Source organism: Telmatherina bonti, assembly GCF_933228915.1.
Source record: "Telmatherina bonti genome assembly, chromosome: 1".
Lineage (NCBI taxonomy): Eukaryota > Metazoa > Chordata > Actinopteri > Atheriniformes > Telmatherinidae > Telmatherina > Telmatherina bonti.
In genome coordinates, this window is record NC_136619.1 from 15,050,724 (window position 1) to 15,072,848 (window position 22,125).

The window sequence follows — 22,125 nt, forward strand, 5'->3', positions numbered from 1 at the left end:
TTTGTACACACAGTGACCGCAGTACTGAGGGGTTATGGAATAACAAGGAGCTCCATGCATTATTAATGGGCTCTGCTGTGAATCTGTTCAGAATAATAACAGCGATTTCCCAGAGCCTCATTACTGTGTGTTTTTAAAGCATGTGTTTGGTATCCATGGACACCCGCTCTCACATTCTCCTCTTCTCCCCCCACCTTTATTGAGATTCAGGTCATGCACGGCACTTGCTGTTTTTAATTTTCATTTCATCATAAGCACTTTAAGACTGTTGCCAGCGCTTATTTGCAGTTTTTTTTTTTCCTGCAGACCTCTTCACTCAGGCTTCTGACAGGACAGATGCTGCAATTAATCACGGCAGAGAAATGGGCATCATTTCCATGTCGAGCTGAGGAGCCTATCACTGCACAGGCAACAGTCAGGCCTCAGCTCCAAATTACAAATGCTTTCCTAAAACTTAACTAATTGAAAACAAACTAAATTTTCAAGTCGCTATCACAAAAAAATAAAAAAATAAAAACTTGAGCAAATTTGTCCTGCTGATTTGTAACCAAGGTAAAGCTGTTTTTTTAAAATGTTTCCACTGCCACTGAGGGGGGGGGGGGCTTCTTTAGGCCAGTGGATTCACAGCCTATTGTGAAGATATGATAATTATTGTTTGCCTGCCTTCCCTCCCCCACTCCCCATATTATTCAAGGCAGCTCAGCAAACCCCTGGGGATGTCTTGGAAATGAAGCGATTTTGAAGGGAATAAGAAAGAGGCAGAATCCAATGCACTGGTGTGTGAGAAGGGGGACTGTTATTGAGACAAGTACCAGTTACACGCTGACCTTGTCCACTGTTTTTACACACAGTTACAATGGACTTCCATTCAAATCACTGGAAAACAGCACACACTATAATAAAGCCAACATGAATGCTCAAATATCCCTGCAAAGTTTGTTTTTTTTCCATCTTATAATCTATAGAAAACATACGAATTTCATTCTTTTCATACTCCGTAAAGAACCGAGTGCGATGGATATTTCTATTTCTTTTCAAACGCTAACAAGGAGATGTGAAGAAATACCTCACAGAAATTATGGCTACTATCACTTCTCAAAAGAAATCGATTCCTCCAAATAAATATTTGTGATTTATAGTTTAATTTTGAACAGAGACACAAAGAAATATATACTTCATACAAAATTATGGCTACGATCATATTAGTGATGGAATGTCTCTGGATTTGTCTTCATGGCTGAGAGAAAAAAAAAAAAACCCAAAAAAAACATTAAATAACGTTTCCTATTGTGAGCTGCAAACAACTTTTCAAGGACTTCATACGGAAATGCGTTTATTCTACTGACAGTTTCAAATGCAGTTGGTTTGTAAGCAAGATACAAAGAAAATTAATCGCTGCTATTATAACTCATAAAAAAGTAGAAAAGAGCAGAAATGCACTATGTGATATATCAATCCACAGGTCGTTTAACAATGTTTTAATTAAAGCCTCACATATTAAAACTTTACAACAGGTGATATGAAAAATGTACATTTCCTCTTTTTTGCTTGTCTTCTTTTTTTTGTTTCATGTTTGTTTTTCCTCTGGGACTTCTGTACAACTGGCAAAAATACCTCCGATGCCTTTTTAGTTGGCTTTGGCAGTGCAACAAACTGGCTCTGCTAGTTTTCGTTCCTCTTTTTTTTTTTTTTTTTTTAAAACAATAACAGTATCAAGGAGCAGAGTAAAAATACATCAATCCCCAAACCATCTGCCCTGATCCAGAAATTTGTATTTACCATAAAATATCCCATTTGTTACACAAAATAAAAACATAATTTAATTGTTAAACATCTGACATAAAAACCACATAGATTAAAGAAGGATGTTTGTTTTCTATAAGGGCAAGGAAGGTGGGGCGTTGAGGGGGGGGTTGCCAGTTACACACTCTTGGGCAAATTATCTGGAGAGTCGATTTACTGGATAAAGGAGATCTTGTCGGTCCCCTCTATATAAAACATGTACAGCAGATTACAGCTACACTTTGATGATGTGACGACATGAATGATATATAGCGATTCCGTCTCAGTCTGTTCAGTCATTCTTCCCCAAAGCTGCACCCCAACACCTTCCTACTTCCCCTCATTCTGCAGAGACGCTGTGACTTAACCGTGTCTCCAAATACCGCTGAGCCTCTGCCGTGTGATGATTTGAGCAGTTACGTCTGCGAGAATGATGAAGGAAAGAAAGTCTGTTATATACTGGCCAGTGTAGAAACGGAGACTGGTGTGTGGGGTATTGGTTTCCAGCGAGTCATTCAATCCAAGCAAAGGGGCGATAAAAATACGCTTTTGTTGGAGAGCATTCCAAATACCCTTACACTGCGCTGAACTGACCGCGCTGGCCACATAAATAAAGCTTTATTGTTAAATAAAACGGCGAAAGATACAAGTCTTTCAGCACATTGTGTGCCCAGTCAGTTAAAATGAACAACTGAAAGACCTTACACACAAACAAACAATCACTGGGTGCTCACCATAAACAGGCTTCTGACACAGCTCTGCCTGTTTTATAGACAAAAACCCAGCTAACATGTTTACCCCCCTGTACATTTATGTGCATATCTGTCTAGAACAATGGACAAGTTCTTTGTATAACATTCTAAATCTTACACACTTCTTAAGTGCAACTTATAAAAGCAACGTGGAATGATGCTTTTTTTTTTCTTCTATTCCTGTTCTTTGACATTGGATTTCCATTTGGCTCAGTAAATGCTGACCTGGGACAGAACCTGGGCATGGGCCTGGATTTGGGAGGGGTGTGGTTGCTGCTGTGGGGCTGGCTGGGGGCTGCCGAGAGATCCAGAACCTCCCACTGAATGGGGCGTGCCAGGAGAGTGTTGGGGTGGGGAACACTGGGACTGGTGCTGCTGCTGCTGCTGCTGCTGGAGATGTTGAATCTGCTGCTGATGTAGCTGATGCTGCATTTGCATGTGCTGCAGCTGCATCTGCTGTTGCTGCTGCTGCTGTTGTTGTTGTTGTTGTTGTTGTTGTTGTTGCTGCTGCTGCTGCTGCTGCATGTGGTGTTGCTGCAGCTGCTGCTGGAGGTGGTGCTGAAAATGCTGATGTTGCATCTGCTGCTGGATCTGCTGGTGATGCATCTGCTGCTGCTGCATCTGATGGTGCTGAAGGTGCTGTTGCATCTGCTGTTGTTGTTGTTGTTGTTGTTGCTGCTGCTGCTGTTGCTGCTGGAGCTGTTGCATGGCATGTTGCTGCACCGGTTGCATGGGTGGACTCATTTGAGACACTGCTGTGGACTGTGCACCCACCACCATGGCTCCTCCAGCACCCATCTGACCCAGCAGCTGCTGTGGCATCCCGGAGGACATGTTCTGGTGGGAAACTGTAACAGAGGTCACGATCTGGCTGCCCCCTAGTCTCATCTGCAAAGGTTTTGGAGCAATGGCCCGTGGCAGGGCTTGTTGCAGGGCCTGGGAAGCTGATGGCATGGACGGGTGCTGGTTGAGGGGTGAGGGCAGCACCAGGCCGGGGGTCAGGCTAGTGGAAGCCAGGGTCTGCTGCACTGTTCGGATGGTCTGGGCCTCAGCTGACTCTGCTGCAGCCTGAAATAAGAAAAATTGTTAAAAAAAAAAAAAAAAAGAAAAAAAAAAGCATATCTATTTAAAATGTCAAAAATTTCACTTCTAAAACACTTCTACAACTTCAAATCAGAATAATATATCTCACTTCTATGCTGAATTCACATGTTGTTCAGGTGAAAAGAGGGCAGCACTTTCTCACCTTGGAAACCAGACTAGCACGGTACGCAGCGAGGGCTTTTAAATATTCTTTCTTGGCAGCCTCTGTTTTGCTTTTATAAACCTGCAGAGACAGAAATATGTCTGAGTGGACAGCTACGACTTCTAGAAAGACACAAATAATGTAAGGCAGTTTAGAATAAATCACATTTGTGATTCCTGCAACGACTCCTGCAATACCTGCTTCTGTTCCTCTCCCAGACCGTCCCACATAGAGGCCACAATCTTGGACACTTCTCCAAAGGTGGCGTTGGGATTCTGGCCCTTGATGGCAGCCTGGGTGTCTCTGAAGAACAGGGCATAAGCAGACACGGGCTTCTGAGGCTCATTGGGATCCTTCTTCTTTTTCTTCTTGGGAGTTTTGGGCTTCTTTGTGGGATCTATTGGTGCCGGTCGCTTCTCCCCAACAACCTGAAACCATGAGAGATTTTTTAGTCCTAAGTCTATTTCCTGCAGTTCTTTGATACAATCACTGAAATGTTCTCCTGACTCTGCTCACCCTGTTGCCGTCATCCTGGTCATCCTCGTTGATGGAGCTGGATGGAGATGGTGTGGCTGACTTGCTGGCAGGTGGTGACGGGGAAGTGTGAGTGATGTTGGGTCCTGGCATGTTTAAACTCAGCTGTGTGTTGAGCTGGGACTGGTTAATGGTGGACAGCTGGTTCCGTGGCATCATGCCATTGGGGCCGTTCATGTTAATGATGGATTTCATCACCATGGATGGGTTGGTTTGGTACTGACGCAGATGACCCGGTCCAACATTCTATAAAAGAAAAAATTCATCACATAAAAGAAATGTCAAATAAGAAAAGAATAACTTAACATGAGTACGTCTTTTCACTCATCATGTGACTGATGCCTTTTCTTCTTCTAGCTGCACGGACTTGCAACTTATTTTCTCAGCTCAGAGACATCTGTCTCTAAAAGTTTTATCCTGCAGCCTGAGCTCATGAACCCATCTCTCTGTGCCACACCAGAAATTTGGGTCATTGGGATTCTGTGGATTGTTATACAGCAGATCACATGTCAAGATGTCCTGCCTCTAAAATGTCTCTTGCAAGAAATGATAAATTATCTTGACACATGAGTAACCGACTTCCTGAGCCAGCAGTGGACAGCCGCAGCTCAGGTGACTTCTTTCATAACGCCGATGTATGGAAATCTCTGACACAGGTTACGCTGCCTCGTCCCTGAAGGGAATCACTGGAACTGCTGCACGCAACTTCAAATGCAACAATAAAAGCACTTTGTGTGCATTCACCAACATGCCAGTTCAGTTCGAGCTAGCTACAAGTCTGTATTCTTTATTTAAAGCTACAACTCTGTGAAAGAGGCAGCTTTAGCACCTCACGTTTGCTTGAAAAAGCATGTGTGTGTGTTTAGTGCAATCAACGCCATAAATCAATCTGCTGAAGGCATAAACCTTAAGAGCTTTGGACAGGTCCTGCCTGCTCCACCATCCAGACTTTAACGTAATACTATTCTCAAAGTCTCTTTCACTTATTTCCAAATAAAACATTCAGCTCTTGAAAGAGTCTTAAAGAAGTTACAGGCAACATGTTTGCATTGATTGTGGCGAGGATGAAATTACAAGGTTTGCCAGCTCTCCAGAGGGAAGACTGATCAGCGAGCCAGCAGAGCTGACATGGAACAGAGAGGAGGACGTGAACAGAACAGAAAAGGTGATTTGTTCTCCCTCAGTACATCCATCTGGTATTCAGCAGCACAAACTCAATCTCTCCCAACATCAACACATCATAAACCAATGCACCTGGCTTTATTGAAAGAACCTTATGAATGCCTGTCTTCAAAAACAATATTGTAACACCATTTCAGACAGGCACATATTGGATCTACAATCCATTTCTTTCTCATATGCCATGTCGGCTGCTTATCATAAATACAATCTACGAAGTGGGAACAGATTTATATTTACATGTGCGAGCAGGTTTGTGCTAGAGGTGAGGCAAAAGTTGAAGAGGGGGAAGAAATTCGGGAGATATATTGTGATTTTTAAAAAAAACCAAAAAAAAAAAAAAAAACCCCAAATGTTGAGAATAAAAGCTGCAACAAACGAACTGGCGTCCAAATGACTAATTCCCGTTTCAGCAAGGCTTCGTGTTGCCTTGCTGAAATGCCATCAAGTGCCATTGTCATCGCCATTACTGGGAACATGATGGCTTGCCATTTGCTTTTTGCTTGCTGTGAACATCAAAGATGCGCACACTGAGCTCATTAGTCGTGGCCATCTGTATACAGTAATAACACTTTTACCCAATCCTTATGGAGCAGTTATGACTTAGAGCAATGGCTTATTTTGCCATTTGCTTGAAATGTGATGAAATTTTTCAAATTAAAGTGAGTATTGTGCATTTTTTGAAAACATGCACTACTGACCACAGTTTGATGCTTTATCTCACACTCTGAGCTAAATGTGTTGTTTTCCTCTGATGTTGCAGTAATGATTTAGCTTTTAGCACTGCTCACTACAGTCATGTTTAAATGCCAGCATTAGCTTGGCTGATTTGAATGGGAAACATAACGGCTATAAACAAGCCAGTCAAATAAGAGATATTAAGTAACAGATGTCTTGATTGCGAATATGAATCTGATACTTGGATGTTTACTTGCTCCCCCTCATTTGCATTTTGATTGCAGTATTGCCAGCCGTCACAGCAGACATCTAGCGGGATATTTTGATAGTCATCATGAATGGGCAAATAAGCCTTTATCTTGAGTACACAGTGGCCAGATGTGCCCTCCTTAGTCTGATGTGTGTGTGTGTGTGTGTGTGTGTGTGTGTGGGTGTGTTCTTTGTGTGTTTTCATGGGTGATACTAACAAGTGGAAATGTACTTTCTAATCATTAAAGGGTTTTTGAATGTAAATGCTATTTGTAATATTCCCATTGTGCTGTTTTTAAATGTGAAAGCTGCAGGATAATGCTGCCAACAATATTCTGCACAAAGAGGAAGAAATAGCTTGTTTTGTGCATTATTGCTGGCCTCGGCCACATTTAACACAGCAAATGCTCCACACCGAGCCGCACTGTGAGAACTAACAGATGAGGAAACAAGACAAAAACAACAACAAAACAAAACAAAAAAAGCTTACTACTGGCGATGTGTGAAACCCTTTCCACAATAAACACAGAGCAATAAACACAGAGCAATAAACACAGCGGCGGGGCTCAAATGCAACATTATGCATTCATCTAGTGATAGAAATCTCTGCACTGATGTCAATGAAAACAGCTTCCAGTCTGTACTTTAAGATATTGGAAATCAGAATTTGGAGAGAATTTATGAACAGTGGCACCAAGCTGTAACAGGCTGAAAAGAATGTTAACAAGTTCAATTTCCATTCAATCAATGCCAGAGCTCTTGGAAATGTTCCATGGCAGGAGAGGGGTAAAATCATCTATATGGTAATTATAAGGATGAATCCTCCAGTAACTTTCGCCAGCATGAAAGGTCAGTCCTATTAAAGATAGTTTATCAGTGCTTTGCACATATTCCTTTACTCGGCTTCTAAACGGGTACATCATTTTATTTTTTTTTTCTTCCGTTTTCAGCAAACTGCTGAAGTCTATGCTTAAGCCAAATGAGAAAAAATGGAATTCTGAATTCTGGTAAAGGCTATAATAGCATGAAGATAAATTGTTTTTCTTCCCTCTGCCCTGTCTCAGTCAAACACACTTCGTTCTCTCTCTCTCTTTTTGGTGTGCACACTCAGTCGATCTATCTTACCAACCTCTAACCCCCACTTTAAAACAAGTCTCCCCTCGTTCTCCTCCCCCTCTTTTCACTCTAAAGGTCCCTAGGTTCCTTCCCCTTGGTCAGGTACAGCCACTGACCCATGCCCCTGTCCACCATTTCTACTGATGCATTATGTGTATTTAAAACTTGTCCAACATGACATCATTTCAGTTTGAGAGCCGTACGAGAAAAGTAAATTACAGAATCAATCATGCAGAAGGTCAAGCTGAGACTTCATTACAAGTATTGCATGCCTGCATGAATATCTTTCATTTCTGACTGACCCAATATGTCACAATAGCAGTCTGTTGAGATAGAAAAAAAAAGACACGAAGGAAGAAGAAGGAAAAAAAAAAAAAAAATCCACTCTCTTAAATTGATGTAGAACTCATGTCAGTGCTTCTTGGCTTGAAAGGGAGATAAGAGGGATGTGTAGAAAAACATGCTTTCTGCAACAATGCTCCCATTTTCCATTTCATTCAGGATATAGTGGGTTTTCTCCAGTCAGAACTGAGGGTATTGTACTCACTGGATATCTACACAGCATCAAGCCATTTCAAATCATGTGAATAACAAACTATGAATGTCTTTTTTTCCAGCTTCACTTTCATCTGGCGTGATGTGTGTGACTCAAACGCACAACTATTAAATATTAGCATATCTTTGAAAAGCTAATGGTGTGTGAAACAGCTAGTTGGTAATGAAAAAAAAATATATAATGTATTGCCACAAAGTGGTAAATGTAATAAGACAGTGTGACTCGTATCTCCTGAATATTGATTTTAACATCCAATACAACCAGTTGACAACTGTAGGCTTCGAATCCAATCACAGAGGACACAGAGCCCATTTCAGTACACGCTTACATGTGTCAAGAAAAACCTAAAATGTGGTGAAGGCACCAGGTGTTTTTCGAAATGGAACCCACAGACCCTTGCTGTGCAGCAGGGAGAAAAATCGAGAAGAAATTGTGAATAAAGCAATACTGGCAGCTCTAACTCCAGTACTATTTGGCACTATTGAGACTCAATCACAAATCAGGAGGACACATGCTGGGAGACAAAAATGAGAGTCAGAAGCTTGTTAGGAGAGCAGATTAAATAAATAATGACTTCAGATTCAGGGCTTGCCAGGCACATTGCTGCTGAGAAAATGTATTTCTCTTTAGTAGAAGCCTGGCATCTGTGGCCAATATGCGAGACATACGCTGAACATTAAGGAGAGAGGAATTAGCAGAACACTTGCCAATGCATTGACATGGAAGAGGCTTTTGGAAATATTAAAAAAAAGGCAGGTATATTTGCTGGTTGGGTTTCTTATTAAGTTGCGATAAGAGACAGGCTTCCGCACACACCAAGTATTCTGCACCGGTAAGCTAGCACAGAGAATGAAAACCAAAAATGTTGGGGTATATGAGCATAGTGGTTTGATGAGAAATGTAATTGCAGTAGTGCACGGTTTATTTGTTTGCCCCCGCAGCCATAACAATAACACAGAATGTAATCATGTATATAAGGTTGTCATTGCTTTATCAGTGTGCTGACAAAATGACAAAACACCCCTCACAGGGCCTTCGTAAATCATCGTCTGTGTGTATAGAATGCACAGCAAACGCCGCGTTACTTATCTCATTTAGAAGTTACGTTCTCGTCACAAAGCTAAAGATAAAAACCACAGATGAATAGAGTTCCCAAAAAGGCGTTGTCACAAGACTTTTGGGGATCAATCCCATTTGCAGGAAAAATGAAGGGCCACCACGAGCCTTCCCGCGCGACAATGTGCGATGACTGATAACGAGCGAGTGGTGCATCGGTGACAATGCCACTAGGCAAAGGAGCAGAGACCCACATTCTCCCTTCAGTTTTTAATAGAGTCTCTGCACAATCAGAGACATGAGCCATGCAAATGGTGTTAAAGAGGAATAATGTTTGAGAATCAAATCTAATCCTCCAGCAAGTCGTGAGAACAGTCAGGAATGTAATTGTGTCAAGGTTCCGTTTCTTCCAGATGCAGAAAGCTTAACTGACCATGAAATGAAAATTCTTTAGGCAAAAAGCCTTCTGGGGCTCACTTACTGTATGAGGCAGAGATATTTTAAAAGCTGCAATTATTTTATATGCCAGGAGCATGGAAGCAGGAGAAAGAGCTGTTAAATTTTATAGCCCCTTCCCATTTGGGATGTAAATAAATATCTTTAATATCAGTGTGATTCAACAAATGTGTCATGGTGAAAGAGAGGGAGGGAGGGGGGGTGGGGAGGTAATGCACACTTCACTTATTCATACAGTTCTAATGATAATGGTTCCTCTTCTCAATGCAATGTGGCTCACAAAGCAAACGCAGCATCAATATCTTAATGTCCCCGCTCGTGCCTTTGTCCTTTTTATTTCTTCTCTTCTAAATTAATCTTCCATTTGTGTAAGACAGTCAGCCAGTGACATTTCCATTTTTCCTCCTCAGTGCTTCTATGATTGTGGCATTTGAAAATACCTTTCCACCCTGAGAAAACAATCTCACAATCTTACAGCACGGTCAACATTAAGAACGTGATTATTTCCCTCCACACTTCCACAATGGGCAAGCTTTATAATTTAGATACTAGATTGGCTGAAAATGTTCATTGAGACCTTTGCCAGGAGGCTAAATAAAAGACAAATCTGACCCTAAACTCCCAGCCTGCCATGTGCTGCTTTTAGAGACCTCGTGTGACAGTAGGATCAGGCGTGGATCAGCATTTACAGCAGGGGAAAAAAAAAGGGGGCTTGTAGTGGGAACATGAATTATATATGAGCATGTGAAACTGTGGCACTTTTGGGTGCCATTTTTACCGTCCTTCTGGGGATGAATGTGCTTTGTACTGCAACACCTGTGATCTTTTTACATCTGCTCACAGAGGGGGGATCATCCATGCTCTGGGTGCTTTTTTTTTGTTTTTTTATTCTACACACTTAGTAACACAATATCATGACATTTACTCATTGTGATCATACACATTCTGTGCTGTAAACAAGGATAGATGCTGTGCCAGATGTGCTAAAGTGTTCAAAAACTGAAGGTGACATTATGATTTGGCAAAATGACTAATTTAAAAACTGTAATCAGAGGTTTCTAGCAATATTTGCTCGTAAATCATATTCTACATCTTAGATGTGTCATCTGGATCAGCAGCTGCATGTAGGGAAAGCTCCAGGAGCACATCTGGAACTGGAACTCAGTGACAAATGAGAGCGCCAAAAGACTTTGTGATTAAAACAAGTATAGCTCACCACAGGCTGGCCATTGTTCACAGATACCCCTTCTTGGTCCATCATGTTGCGTGAGATGGTAATCGAGGGCAGATCCAGGCTCTGTGGAGGGAACTGAGGGATTATGTGACCCCTGTTTGGCGCTGGGGGCTCTGGCATTCCTGGGAATGGAGAGTCCACCTCTGGTTCCAAACCAGACTCCGTCTCAGGTGGAGGTGTGATAGGAGGAATCTCAAACTCCTCGTCCCCCAAGCTGGGCGTGTGAAAAGTCTGCAAGGAGAGGGGAAAAAAAAAAAAAACATGAAAAATGATGAAATTCACAAACACGAAAAGGCAAAGAAGTATCTGCTGAGGTGAGCCTCATTCAACACTCCGGAAGTAAACCTTCAGGGATTAAATCAGACAACTTTGCTTAAGAGAGAACGTTTTAGTTGAGCGGTAATACACTCGTCTGTAAGTGCACTAAGATGTAACAGTTTCTGAATGTACTGCAGTCCACTTTGAGGCAAAAAAAAAAAAAAAAAAAAAAAATATATATATATATATATATATATATATATATATATACAAGAAAAGACGAGTGTGGAAGAAGATGTCAAAAGCAAAAATATCAAGCAGCAATCACGGGAGAGAGAGGATACACGATAAAAGCCCTTAATCTTAGGGATGGAAGATGTTGGGTTGAAGCGCAGTGAAAATACACGTCACAGGGAGATGGGTTTAAAGAATATTTTCAAAGATTATTACGCTTGGCCAGAAGTGTTTCTTTTTGTTCCCCTCGCCTGCACCCTTAAATCTGCTCATCAAACAGCCTAATCCTTCTGCCTTTCGAATTAAAGCTTTTGGTCACACTTAATTTGCTTATGTGCCTTCTTGGAGATGGGACTGTTCACCTACTTGGGTCTTGTTTTCATCTGCACATTGCATTAAGCCTCCAGAAAGCCCAAATATTCTTACTCTCACAATGACCGCGCTGCAGGTCCAGATAACTGCAGGGCTGAACAGCATGCAATCTGAGGTCCTGCGCTTGACTGCTGCTGCTAAGTTACAGAGAACCTCTTCAAAGTGTGGCTGTCCTACAGCTCACGCTTTCACACAGTGGTGTCGAGCTAAAATCAAGTTTAGGTCTCTGCATGTGTGGAAATATTAAACAAGTGAAAAGTAACTAAAAGAATTTCACTCTGAATCGTGAATCAGTTTGAGCTCAAATGCGGCGTTCTTGGCCCTCAGTCACTCTGTCACAAGCGGTTTTGCTTCCAGTAGCTACATTAGCTAGCTAAAATTAAATGGCAGCTCTGTCGTGAAAATGCCTGGCTGGAAGTAAATAAGCATTTATGCCAATTTGCACCAGCATGGATGAGTCTAATTCACCTTCTCAGACACCTGCATTCAATCCTGAGAGATGGTAATGTTTTTCCACTCTCTTTTCACTCACTCTCACAAAACCAAGTTAACATCACTGCATTGACTCTCATGTAAAGCATCATGCTGTTCCTTTGCAAGATGAAAATATAAAATAAAACTTGAATTGATGCCGAGGTGCAGTCATGCCACCAAAAGTCCCCAAATCTTTCAGCAGTTGACTCAACACCTCCACGAACAACCTCGTCTTCATCTGCTGCTTCTTTGAACTAAGATGGAGACAACGGAGGAAATGTGCCAACACATACCTTGATGAGGGAGTATTAATGTTACCCTAACTTGTGTGAGCACACAAACACTTGAAACTAATTCATTGCATACTCAGGGTAGCCGTCTTGACAAGCACTGATGAATTCCATGGCAGGGAAAGCTAATAGGGTTTATAGTCTCCATTTTCCCTTTCTCTCCTCCCTTTCCCGAACACACTTTCACTTTTCACTTTCTCCTTTCTGTAGAGAATCGGTTCTGCTTCCAGAAGGAGCGAAGTCCACATTAATCACTGTTCAGACCTTTGGCATGCAGAGTATAACTTAAATAATGAGCAACTTTAGTAGGAACCATTTGGTTTCACTCATCTGTTGACATAAACCTCAAGAACTTACAGTAGTTCCCAACAATCATGTCCAGTAACTTCTGAATCTAAAGCCAGCGTCTGGAAAAGTTATCATTTACAGCTGTAATGAGTCCTGAATTTCATGTTTCAGCTGCACATGGATCAGAGATCATCCATGATCACCTTGTTCAGCTTCCCCTGCCTGCTCTCTGATCCATTTCCAGTCTTTTTTTAATCGTATCATGCAGCAATTTGAAGACACTGGCACACGTACAACCACCTAAAAAAAAAAAAAAAAGAAAACACTTATCTGCCCCGTTTTGGTCTTGCTGTGCCCACTACAGTCAGCTTCGTAGCTCTGGCTCTGATCTTTTTGCATCACAAGCCCTCGCAGGAAGGAAACATCTCTTACATTTTGTGCTTTTACTTGACAATGGAAACTATTTGCTGAAGTGAGTCGGCTTCCTGTGGTGTTACATTGCGTTAAGGTAAATCAGGGCAGGACTATATAGGACACTGGAGTCAATATTCTCATGCACTGTGACCTGAATTACACAGCCAACCTTGAAGTTTGAGACAAAATGTCAAAGATGAAGGCTGGTGGAGGTCAGCTCTACTTTTGAAGAAAAGTGCAAGCATGACTGCGACCTTTAAGTGAAATACAAATGTACTCGGTGCAGAGGAATTTTGGGCTTTACTCTGAGCTAAACTGTGTGGAAGTGGAAGATAGAAAGAGAAAGGATTGCAGTGGGGGAGGGAGGATGGACGGAGCAAGATCAGTATCAAAGACTGCTTGTGTGCATTGTGTCTCTTTAATGATGATGCAAATTAACATCTACACTAGGGGCGCTGATAATAGAGACATGGAGTTTGTGTCTCATACCGGGGTTATGGAGGATGTCAGCTGTCTGTGTAGAGAAGACCTTCTCCCTGGGGAAGAGGTGCCAGATTTTACTGGAACCCACAGAGTGCTACGGTGTTGCACACTGTCTGGTGTCATTTCACATAAAGCCAGTCTAATTCTGCACCAGGAGCAGCTTAGGGGGGGGCTCTGTTTGGAGATTAAGAGATGCACAATCCACTTTCTCTGCATCACCAGCCTGATTATCCATTTAAATTGTTCTGAAAGGCTCAGCAGAGCCAAGTGCCAAGCCAGATGCTGGCTTAGGATGTGCAGCCATGTAGATGTTAAGTTGTGGGCAGGAGAGAACAACTGACAAAGCAAAGCGATGCATGTATGTGTGTGTTTCCCGTCACAAGGTTCAGTGGTAAAAGTGCTGAACAGGGACTTGTAACGGAGAGGCCCGATTACCCCAGCAACAGCATCCTGAGCAGGTTGTGGGAAAGTCTCAGCTCTTACTGGAAGTGAGAAAAGTAACCCAGCAAACACAAAAATGTGTCCTGGCTGAAAAAACAAAGTGTTTAACAAGTTTACTTGTTGTTTTAGTCAAACACACTGTTTATCACATTAACAAAATAAAGCATTTAACGTTGCTTTAAACTTTCTGCAACTATGAATTCCATTACTAAATCTGTCTCAAGTTTACGCAACTTATTAAATATATAGGACCCTGTTTACGTCACTCTAATCATCATGTGTTGTTAAATCTGTGATTGAGCTGGTTTATGCCGCATATTGTAATATTCCCACTAACAACCAGCTACTTCCATGATGGAGCATCTTTCAGGACACGCCTCGAAAATTTCTTTTAGCTCATTTCTACTGAGTAAGACGCAACAGGAAACCTGATTCCAACACAATGTTGCTTTGCTAATAAGCAGACTGTACTCTAACACTGCACGGCTCTGGGATTGCTTGAACTTCTGAACTCACACAGTGTCCTCACATTGTACAAAAGAAATGTTTAAAACATGCAAGAATGCAAACAGAGGTAATGCATCAGCTCATTAGTTATCTGGTTCTTATCCTGAAGACGAGAGTGATTCTTATAGGATGGTACTCTCGTGCATTTTTAGTTTCCACATACTTACAAGGACACATCCAGCATGCATTGCAGTGACGTTCAAATTCCCAAGAAATTCATTTAGAATATAAGGTATATGCAGCATGTAAATATTCTTTTGTTGTAATCTGAAATTATGTACAGTCAAGGGACTTTATCAGCATCAAATATGTATTAGAGCTATAACTGCCATGACAACATTTGGTGCCAATCCAATTAGTGAATAATATTATATTTTACCGGATTAGATAAATCATATACTGGTGTGTCTTGATAAAATCCAGAGGATCATGGAAATAATTTATTCTTCCAAATGCCACAGAGATTATACCTGATCTTACTATAAATAAACCAGAACAGTCATTTCTAAGAAGCATGATGAGTCCCTCTGGTTGTGCTGTTGACATGCACGACATCCCTTTACAAAGTCCTAAAGCAAACAGAATAATGTTCTTAAAAAAAATGTATATTAATCTTATTTTAGTACACATTTTAACAATGTTTCTTAGGAAAAAAAACTGATGTAAAGCAGTAAACAGTCCATTCCCATGCGTTTCATCTCTGCAATGCCATGACACTTTTTCAATACCAGGACAAAGAGCAATAATAAGCTTTTCAGGCAATAGTCCCAGTCCCTCAATAAACATACTAATGCAATTCACAGATGCAATAACCAAGACTTGTTAAAGGCAGCAGCATGCAATTACTGCATATAATAGGCCTAGGAATCAATAGATGCTGGATTGAGGATCCAGTTTCAAATATCTTGACAGGCAGAGTGCAGCTACTCAGATGACAGCATCCACCACGGCACCCCTAATCAGCATCATTTCAAATTTGGATCATTTGTAGTCCATTTCTACATATTTATAGCTCATTACATGGCGCTAATTTGATTGGGAGAGTAAAGTGATACATCTAAGTGGAACACAATCTCACTGTATAGTATCTCTTTCTCTGAAGAAGGCAGTCAAGCTTTCCCTGCGAGGATGTTTGCTTTAGCAGGCGCACCAAGGTCATCTTATCTCATCCTCTAAGTGCAGAAGATAAATGATACACGAGCCATCCAAACACAGCAAATACAGGTCTGCTGTTTTCATGTAGAAGCCTTCTGTCTGAGAAATACAGAAATACAGACAGCGTGAGATTCCTGCTATGCATAAGGTAAACAGCAGCTGGATGTTGTGTGTTTTAAACAGCACCCATATAATTTTATTTGGAAACAATGATCAGATGTGGTGGAATTAACTGAACCATAATTTTAGCCTTTGTAAAATGACACCCCCTTTCATTTCCCCATGATATGAACCATCAAGCAGATGCACATGGTGTGAATTCTTATGGCTTAAAAGGTGAAGCTACTTTATTCTCATTTTAGCTCATGTTGCAGTGAACACAACTCAGGACACTAACATCAAATTTATGTTTTAAGACTTCACCCCCTTTTTCTCTTTGTCCTTTTAAGCACAATACCATCTGTGCCCTAACACTGGAAACAGTTGTTCCTTTTGATTAAATGTAAATGAGCTGGACTGGTTTGTTTTGTTTTTTTTTCCTCCAAAAAAGCCCCTCTCCTCATCCTCCCTTTTCTTTACTGCTACAGTGGGCCCTCACAGCTGGGGGCTGAACGCTCTCCAAGCAGCCTGTGTCGATGTGGTCCTCGCTGCAGTGGGCCTCAGCAGCCCGTGGATACAGAGGATGCACCCACTCAGCGTAAATGTGGGGGAAAATTAGACTTCTTCTGTAATACTCTGTGGCTTTGTGAGGTGGCCACTTCATGAACACAAGGTCACATACTTGTGTGTAGCTGCCTGAGCTCGTATGTCACAGTTGCATCCCTGCTGTCCAGCTGACATGAATGAAAACAATGAGGTTAACAATGACATCTCCGCATTTTGGAGCTGTGCAGTGACGCTTTGCTGTGGGTTTTGAAGCCAGATCAATCTCTGAATGAGATTGGACAGTTTGAACCACAGAGGACGGCTGGTATTTTTGGTACACTTGCCTCTAATGACAGGGCAGCAGAGTGGGTGGAGGGGGAATAAAATGAGTAAATTTAGCTCAGTGTTAGGACTACTATGGCTCACAGAGGCACTTCTATACCTCCAGAGTAACGACTACTTCATTCTTGCTTTTATTATAATTCTATTGGTGCATTTAATCCTGCAGGTCCAAAGCAAAGTCATGTTGGTGACATTTCAGTTCTTTGTAAGCACTAGCAGAAGGAGCTGCTCAGAGAGTGACACAGTTGTAAAGCCTCTTAATGCTTCTTCATTGCGTCTTTAAAAGAGGAGGAAAACAGGTGTTTACATCCAAAGATGATTAAGATATCGTCTCACCGTCCAAGATGCAGTCCAATAGTCGGATCACATTAAATTCAGCTCTCTGAATGTGCTGTGCAACAACACAAATCATGCTTCTCTATGATCATTTAGATCAATGAGGAGCATTTCAGACATTAGACACGTTACCAATGAATGTGCAGTAATAATTCACTTTTAAAATGGGTGAGAAAGTCTTGAGCCACCCATCATGTCTTAATATTTTGCCTACAAGAAGCCAGAATCGATCTTTTAAAGCATGACTGAGCGACGATTCTCCAGACTCTCTGGAGAACTATTGAATAGTTGCTTTGGCTGCTTTACAAAACATTTTCACTACATTTACAAATAAAAGTATTTTTTTTCCTTTTTATTTGTTAATCCAGTTAACACATATTTATGAGTTATTGATATATTAAAGTCATCTAACTCGGGATGCACAATCCACTTTTTGGGAGTTCCGATCCGATACAGATATCTGAAATATCGATATCATTACAGACCTAATAATTTCAACTAGTTTTATTTGGATTTGGCACATTTTACCGAAATACAACTATAAATGTGTGGTTTTGAAACAAAGATGTAGCTTTCAGTGTGGAAAAAATGTCACATTTTAACAATCAAGGCATTCATTTCTTTTAAAACATGTCTGAAGCATGTCATCAAACACATCTGCGATAGCTTGACTAGTTTGGTATCGTGTATCAGTTGTGGTATCTGTACACTTTCAGGAATACCAAGTACGAGCACACACGCTTTATATTGAGCCGATACCGATACTGGTGCATCCCTACATCTAATCCAAGGGCCTAAATCCACATTTTAGTGTCAATAATCAGAAATGAATTGTGGATCAAGACTTTTGCACAGTATTGTACTTATTCTTATCGTTGGCCATATTCGTTTGTCTGTGGTCAATTTTATCATTTCACATTCCAATAAAACAAATGAGTTTTACATGTAGAAAAAGTGAAGTTTTAAATAAATAAAGAGAGAGTACCAATTCAACTGTATGCTCTATACATTCTGTGATAACTGGCCTTCTTGCATCAGCGCTGTTGGACCCTCTTTACTGGGGCTTGTGCTCCAGTATTGATCAGCTGTGCACCAGTAAAATCTTTTGCAGAAGATCAAATAAGCTGTCAGGTTTGGCTCATTTAAAATGATAGCAGCAGAGAGAGAGCAGATATTTTTTTTTTTTTACTCTGCCAAATGCCAAACTGTGTAGGTGAAGTAAAAATAAATGCACAACAAAACATGGTTACTTAATTCTGTTTGTGCAGCTTTTACACTTTAAAAGGTTAGTCAGAATTTGAATGGAGATGCTTTTTCATACAAATATTAACATGCATGCTAAGCTTTCCAACCTTTCTTTTCAGTTTCAGCATGTGTGTATTAGTAATAACTAGCTCTACAAGAGAAACTCATCTAACATATTGCTCTGTTTCCTCACAGGCCATCACAACGAAAAGAGGATTTGATCACTGGGGGCCTGTGCCTTTATAACAAGGAGGTTTTTGCCCAGCAACGCTCCTGGTTGCCTCTGTTGAAGAAACTTAAATGTACGTAAAGTTTAGTGTACTCACATCTCCAGCTGCAAGAAGGGCGCCATTTGCCTCAGCCATGTTCATGTAGTTGTTGTTATTCTGGAACTGAAAAGAGACAAAAAAAAAAATGCAATCAGCCAGTGTCCAAATGTCCGTAAGACATCTGGTAACTTTAGCAGCTCCTCTTTTTTCCCCCAGACAGCCATCACTCAAACAGATTGTCACACTTGGTTCTGAATGTTTGCACATTGAGTTAACCCTTTTCTCTACATGTGCAGCCGCATTCTGCCACTCTGCCATTATTGTTGCATGATGAGAGGCATGTGAGAGGCCCTGGCCAATTCAAATCAGGGTAATGAGAATCTGGTCTGGCTATTCAGCTCTTATGGGATGGCAATTAAGAATATGTTTGCATCACAAAGCCAAGTATCACGATGCAGTGGCAGGTTATTAACTTCAAATAACCTAAGGGAGAGGAGTGATACTGGGAGGAAATAAGAAGGTGGAGGGTGTTTTTAATGTGGGTGGAGTACATGGTGGGTCAATGAGAGATGGGCTCAATGTTTCATGTAACTTCATGTTCATGGTACGCACTTCATGAATCACTTCACTTTGTTTTATTGCAATGAAAAACACTTTTCTACTCCAACAAAGAACCATGAGATGAATGTGAAAACAAAGGCAACAATGAAGACTTTGCGAGTGTCACATTGTAAATATAGATCAGTATTTAAGGCAACTGATAAGCTATTAACACCCTGCACTTTGGTAAGAAATAACATGTTTCCACAACATGCCCCCACCCCTCCCAACCGACACACAGCCTGCTGGCAAAATGGCAGCCATTTCCTTTCTTTGGAGACACAACCACGCTGACAGGTAGGAACAATGGGACATAGAATGAAGAATTATGGGCTAGCAGCTGGGCCCAGGAGCACAATGCACCTCTGTGTGAGCGAGGAGAGCAAAACCCAGCCTACACAGCTCAGAAGAGAAAGACTCACGGTAGGTTTGCATCTTCATGAGGTTCCACTGAGAACTCTACCCATTTTCAACAAAGCTCTGCGGTAATCTCTTTTGTGTGTTTATTACAAAGTCACTCTCTTAAAACACCATGAGACAGAGAGAATAAAATAAAAGATTTTAAAAAGATGCTTCTTATCAGAGTAGAAACCAAACAATAGAGGAAACAAATTAAGATCAGAGTGAAGCGAGAAATGTATTAATATATTTTCTAGCCCTTTGTGGATTTTTTTTTTTTTCCCCTCTTCTCCTTTTCTTCTGAGTGGTTAGTATGCGAATGTAATTACCGAAAGAACTGCTGCTAATCAACTGCGAATGGTATCCATTAATTAGTCTATGCCCTGGAGAGAGAGCGGGGAGTCAGCAGCAATGTTAACAGAGTTACGCGCCAATGAGAAGGGGAGCCACAAGCTCTGCAAGCGGTTGCTGAAGCAGGTGGTTTGAGCTGTCTGAGCCTGCGGTCCCATCTTAACCTGGAGCTGCCCCGCTTTATAAAGCGCTGACTTTATAAAGTTTACATACAGTAATGGTCGTATACATGTATAAACACTGCAGTAACACCTGCCGACTACCAGCATTTGTTCACTTCTCAGCTCTGTAACTTTGAGACATGACATGGCTAGGTTACATTAGCCACTCGGCTAGTAATTAACCTTATGGTGGCCTTATCTTGGAAGTGTTACTTTGTCCCCCTTCTTCTTTTAGATAATAAATTGAAGTCTCAGAGATATCCCTCCCTCTTCAAGTACTAGCAACATTGTTCTGATTATGGAGGGAGATAAGGCTGAACGCAGCTCTGGCTCTGTTTCTTCTCTCCCTTTGTCAGGAAGATGTGAATGCAGCTAAATGAGTTGATGGTGGTTGTTGTTTCCAAAGAATTTGGGGATACTGCATGAAAACAAAGAGATTCAAAATGCAAAATGTTCTGCCTGTTACATTAAAATTCAAAAAGCCGTGGAAAATTTCTAAATGGAGTGAAGCTTTTGCTTCAGAGTTCATATAAACGTCTCCAGAGCATTAATAATCACAGATTTTCAACTCCATTACCATGTTCTGCATCTCTGGCTTATGCAGATGATAATGGTACAAATGTGTATGTTAGGCAATCAGAAAGTAATGAGTCACAAAAACAAATATGTCTCTAAGATGAACTTTGTAAATTATATGAACTTCATAGATAAACGACAGCCATGTAAAGTCCAAGTGCCAATTAGTGGTGCGAAACTTCCAGGGCTCTGTGTCAGAGTCAGATTTTATTGTGTTTCTAGGAGTCCTCAAAGAGTAGTTCTAAATCTCCACAGAGAACTGTGACTAACATCCTAAGAAAATGTCCCTTGCCACAGATATCAATCTTCACCATTAAAAGCTGTACAACGTCGGGCCGGAGGCCTCAGTGGACAGCCAGAGCAGGGAGTGGAGATTGTTATTGGAATTCCCAATTCTGTTCTGATGTGTGTGTGTGTGTGTGTGTGTTGGGGAGGGGGTTCTGCACTCATGTTTGCGGCACTGCCGATTGAGTCAAATGCCAGATGAAATTAAGTATGATTGGAGGTACCACGCAGCTGACGGTAAGGGAGTGTGTTAAAATGGGTCAGCGCAGACAATGAAGGCTCTGTAATTAAAATGATGTGACGAGCTAGATGAGCTGTGGCTGCCATGTGAGGGGCCCAACAACTATGCATGCTCAAATCCAGACGCTTTATAGTGATGGAGATGTGACACAGATGCAGACTTGGGGAAATATGAGGGGAAGTGTCGCTGGACTCTTACAACAGAAATGCTACTGAAACGCATACTTGGTTTGAGTTGCCTGTTCCGGCATGAGGGATTCATGGTGAAGCCATATAAAGAGGTGCTTTAAGACAGCTGTGGGTTTGGAGGTTTTTTATTAACGGAGTGAATTCACTGTTAAAAGGTTCTCTGTAATATGAGCTGCACTGAGAGCCAGACATGGCTGCATGGCAGAGCAAATGCTGGGCTCTCAGTGTTTTTATTTCTCTTTCTGCACCAGCAGCACATTTCTTCAAAAACTGTTTAACAGGAGAGAATTAAGAGCTTACATGGACGCTGATCCTGATGTGAAAAGGCTTCAATGTGCGCATGATCACAGGCAGACAGAAATACCAAGTAATGAATTAAAGGTTTTTCTTTAAATGCAAAACACAGCTTTTCATTTTAATCAAGACAGTACCAACACATTTATCTGTTTGTTCTCAACCAAAGCCAGTATAATTTTAATGCTTGATTTATCCCCCCCCCCCTTTTTTTTTTTTTTCCTTTTTCTTTCCCACATTTTCAATGCCACTGAAGAAGTATTTGTATGGGAGTACATCCAGTGGGAAATAAGGTGTTTTACAGCTATTACAGCAAACAAAATTATTTCAACCTCAGGGCGAACACAATATTGCACCAACGTGACCCTGCTTCACCTCCAATATGATGGAGTAACCGCACAGATCCTATCAGCAAACATGAACTGGACAACAAAAAGCT

General features: G+C 41.2%; 1 protein-coding gene across 1 annotated transcript in view; it reads right to left on the bottom strand.

Moving 5' to 3' along the window:
• Positions 1-2,744: 2,744 nt before the first annotated feature.
• The window catches only part of tox3 (TOX high mobility group box family member 3), a gene marked incomplete at both ends in the record, with an annotated part of 37,232 nt that continues 17,851 nt past the window's right edge, over positions 2,745-22,125 (bottom strand). Inside the window, 6 exons of the mRNA XM_079265075.1 lie at positions 2,745-3,602; positions 3,781-3,861; positions 3,978-4,208; positions 4,297-4,560; positions 10,821-11,069; positions 18,649-18,714. Of these exons, the coding sequence (XP_079121201.1) occupies positions 2,745-3,602; positions 3,781-3,861; positions 3,978-4,208; positions 4,297-4,560; positions 10,821-11,069; positions 18,649-18,714 (1,749 nt within the window). The remainder of the gene's footprint in view (positions 3,603-3,780; positions 3,862-3,977; positions 4,209-4,296; positions 4,561-10,820; positions 11,070-18,648; positions 18,715-22,125) is intronic.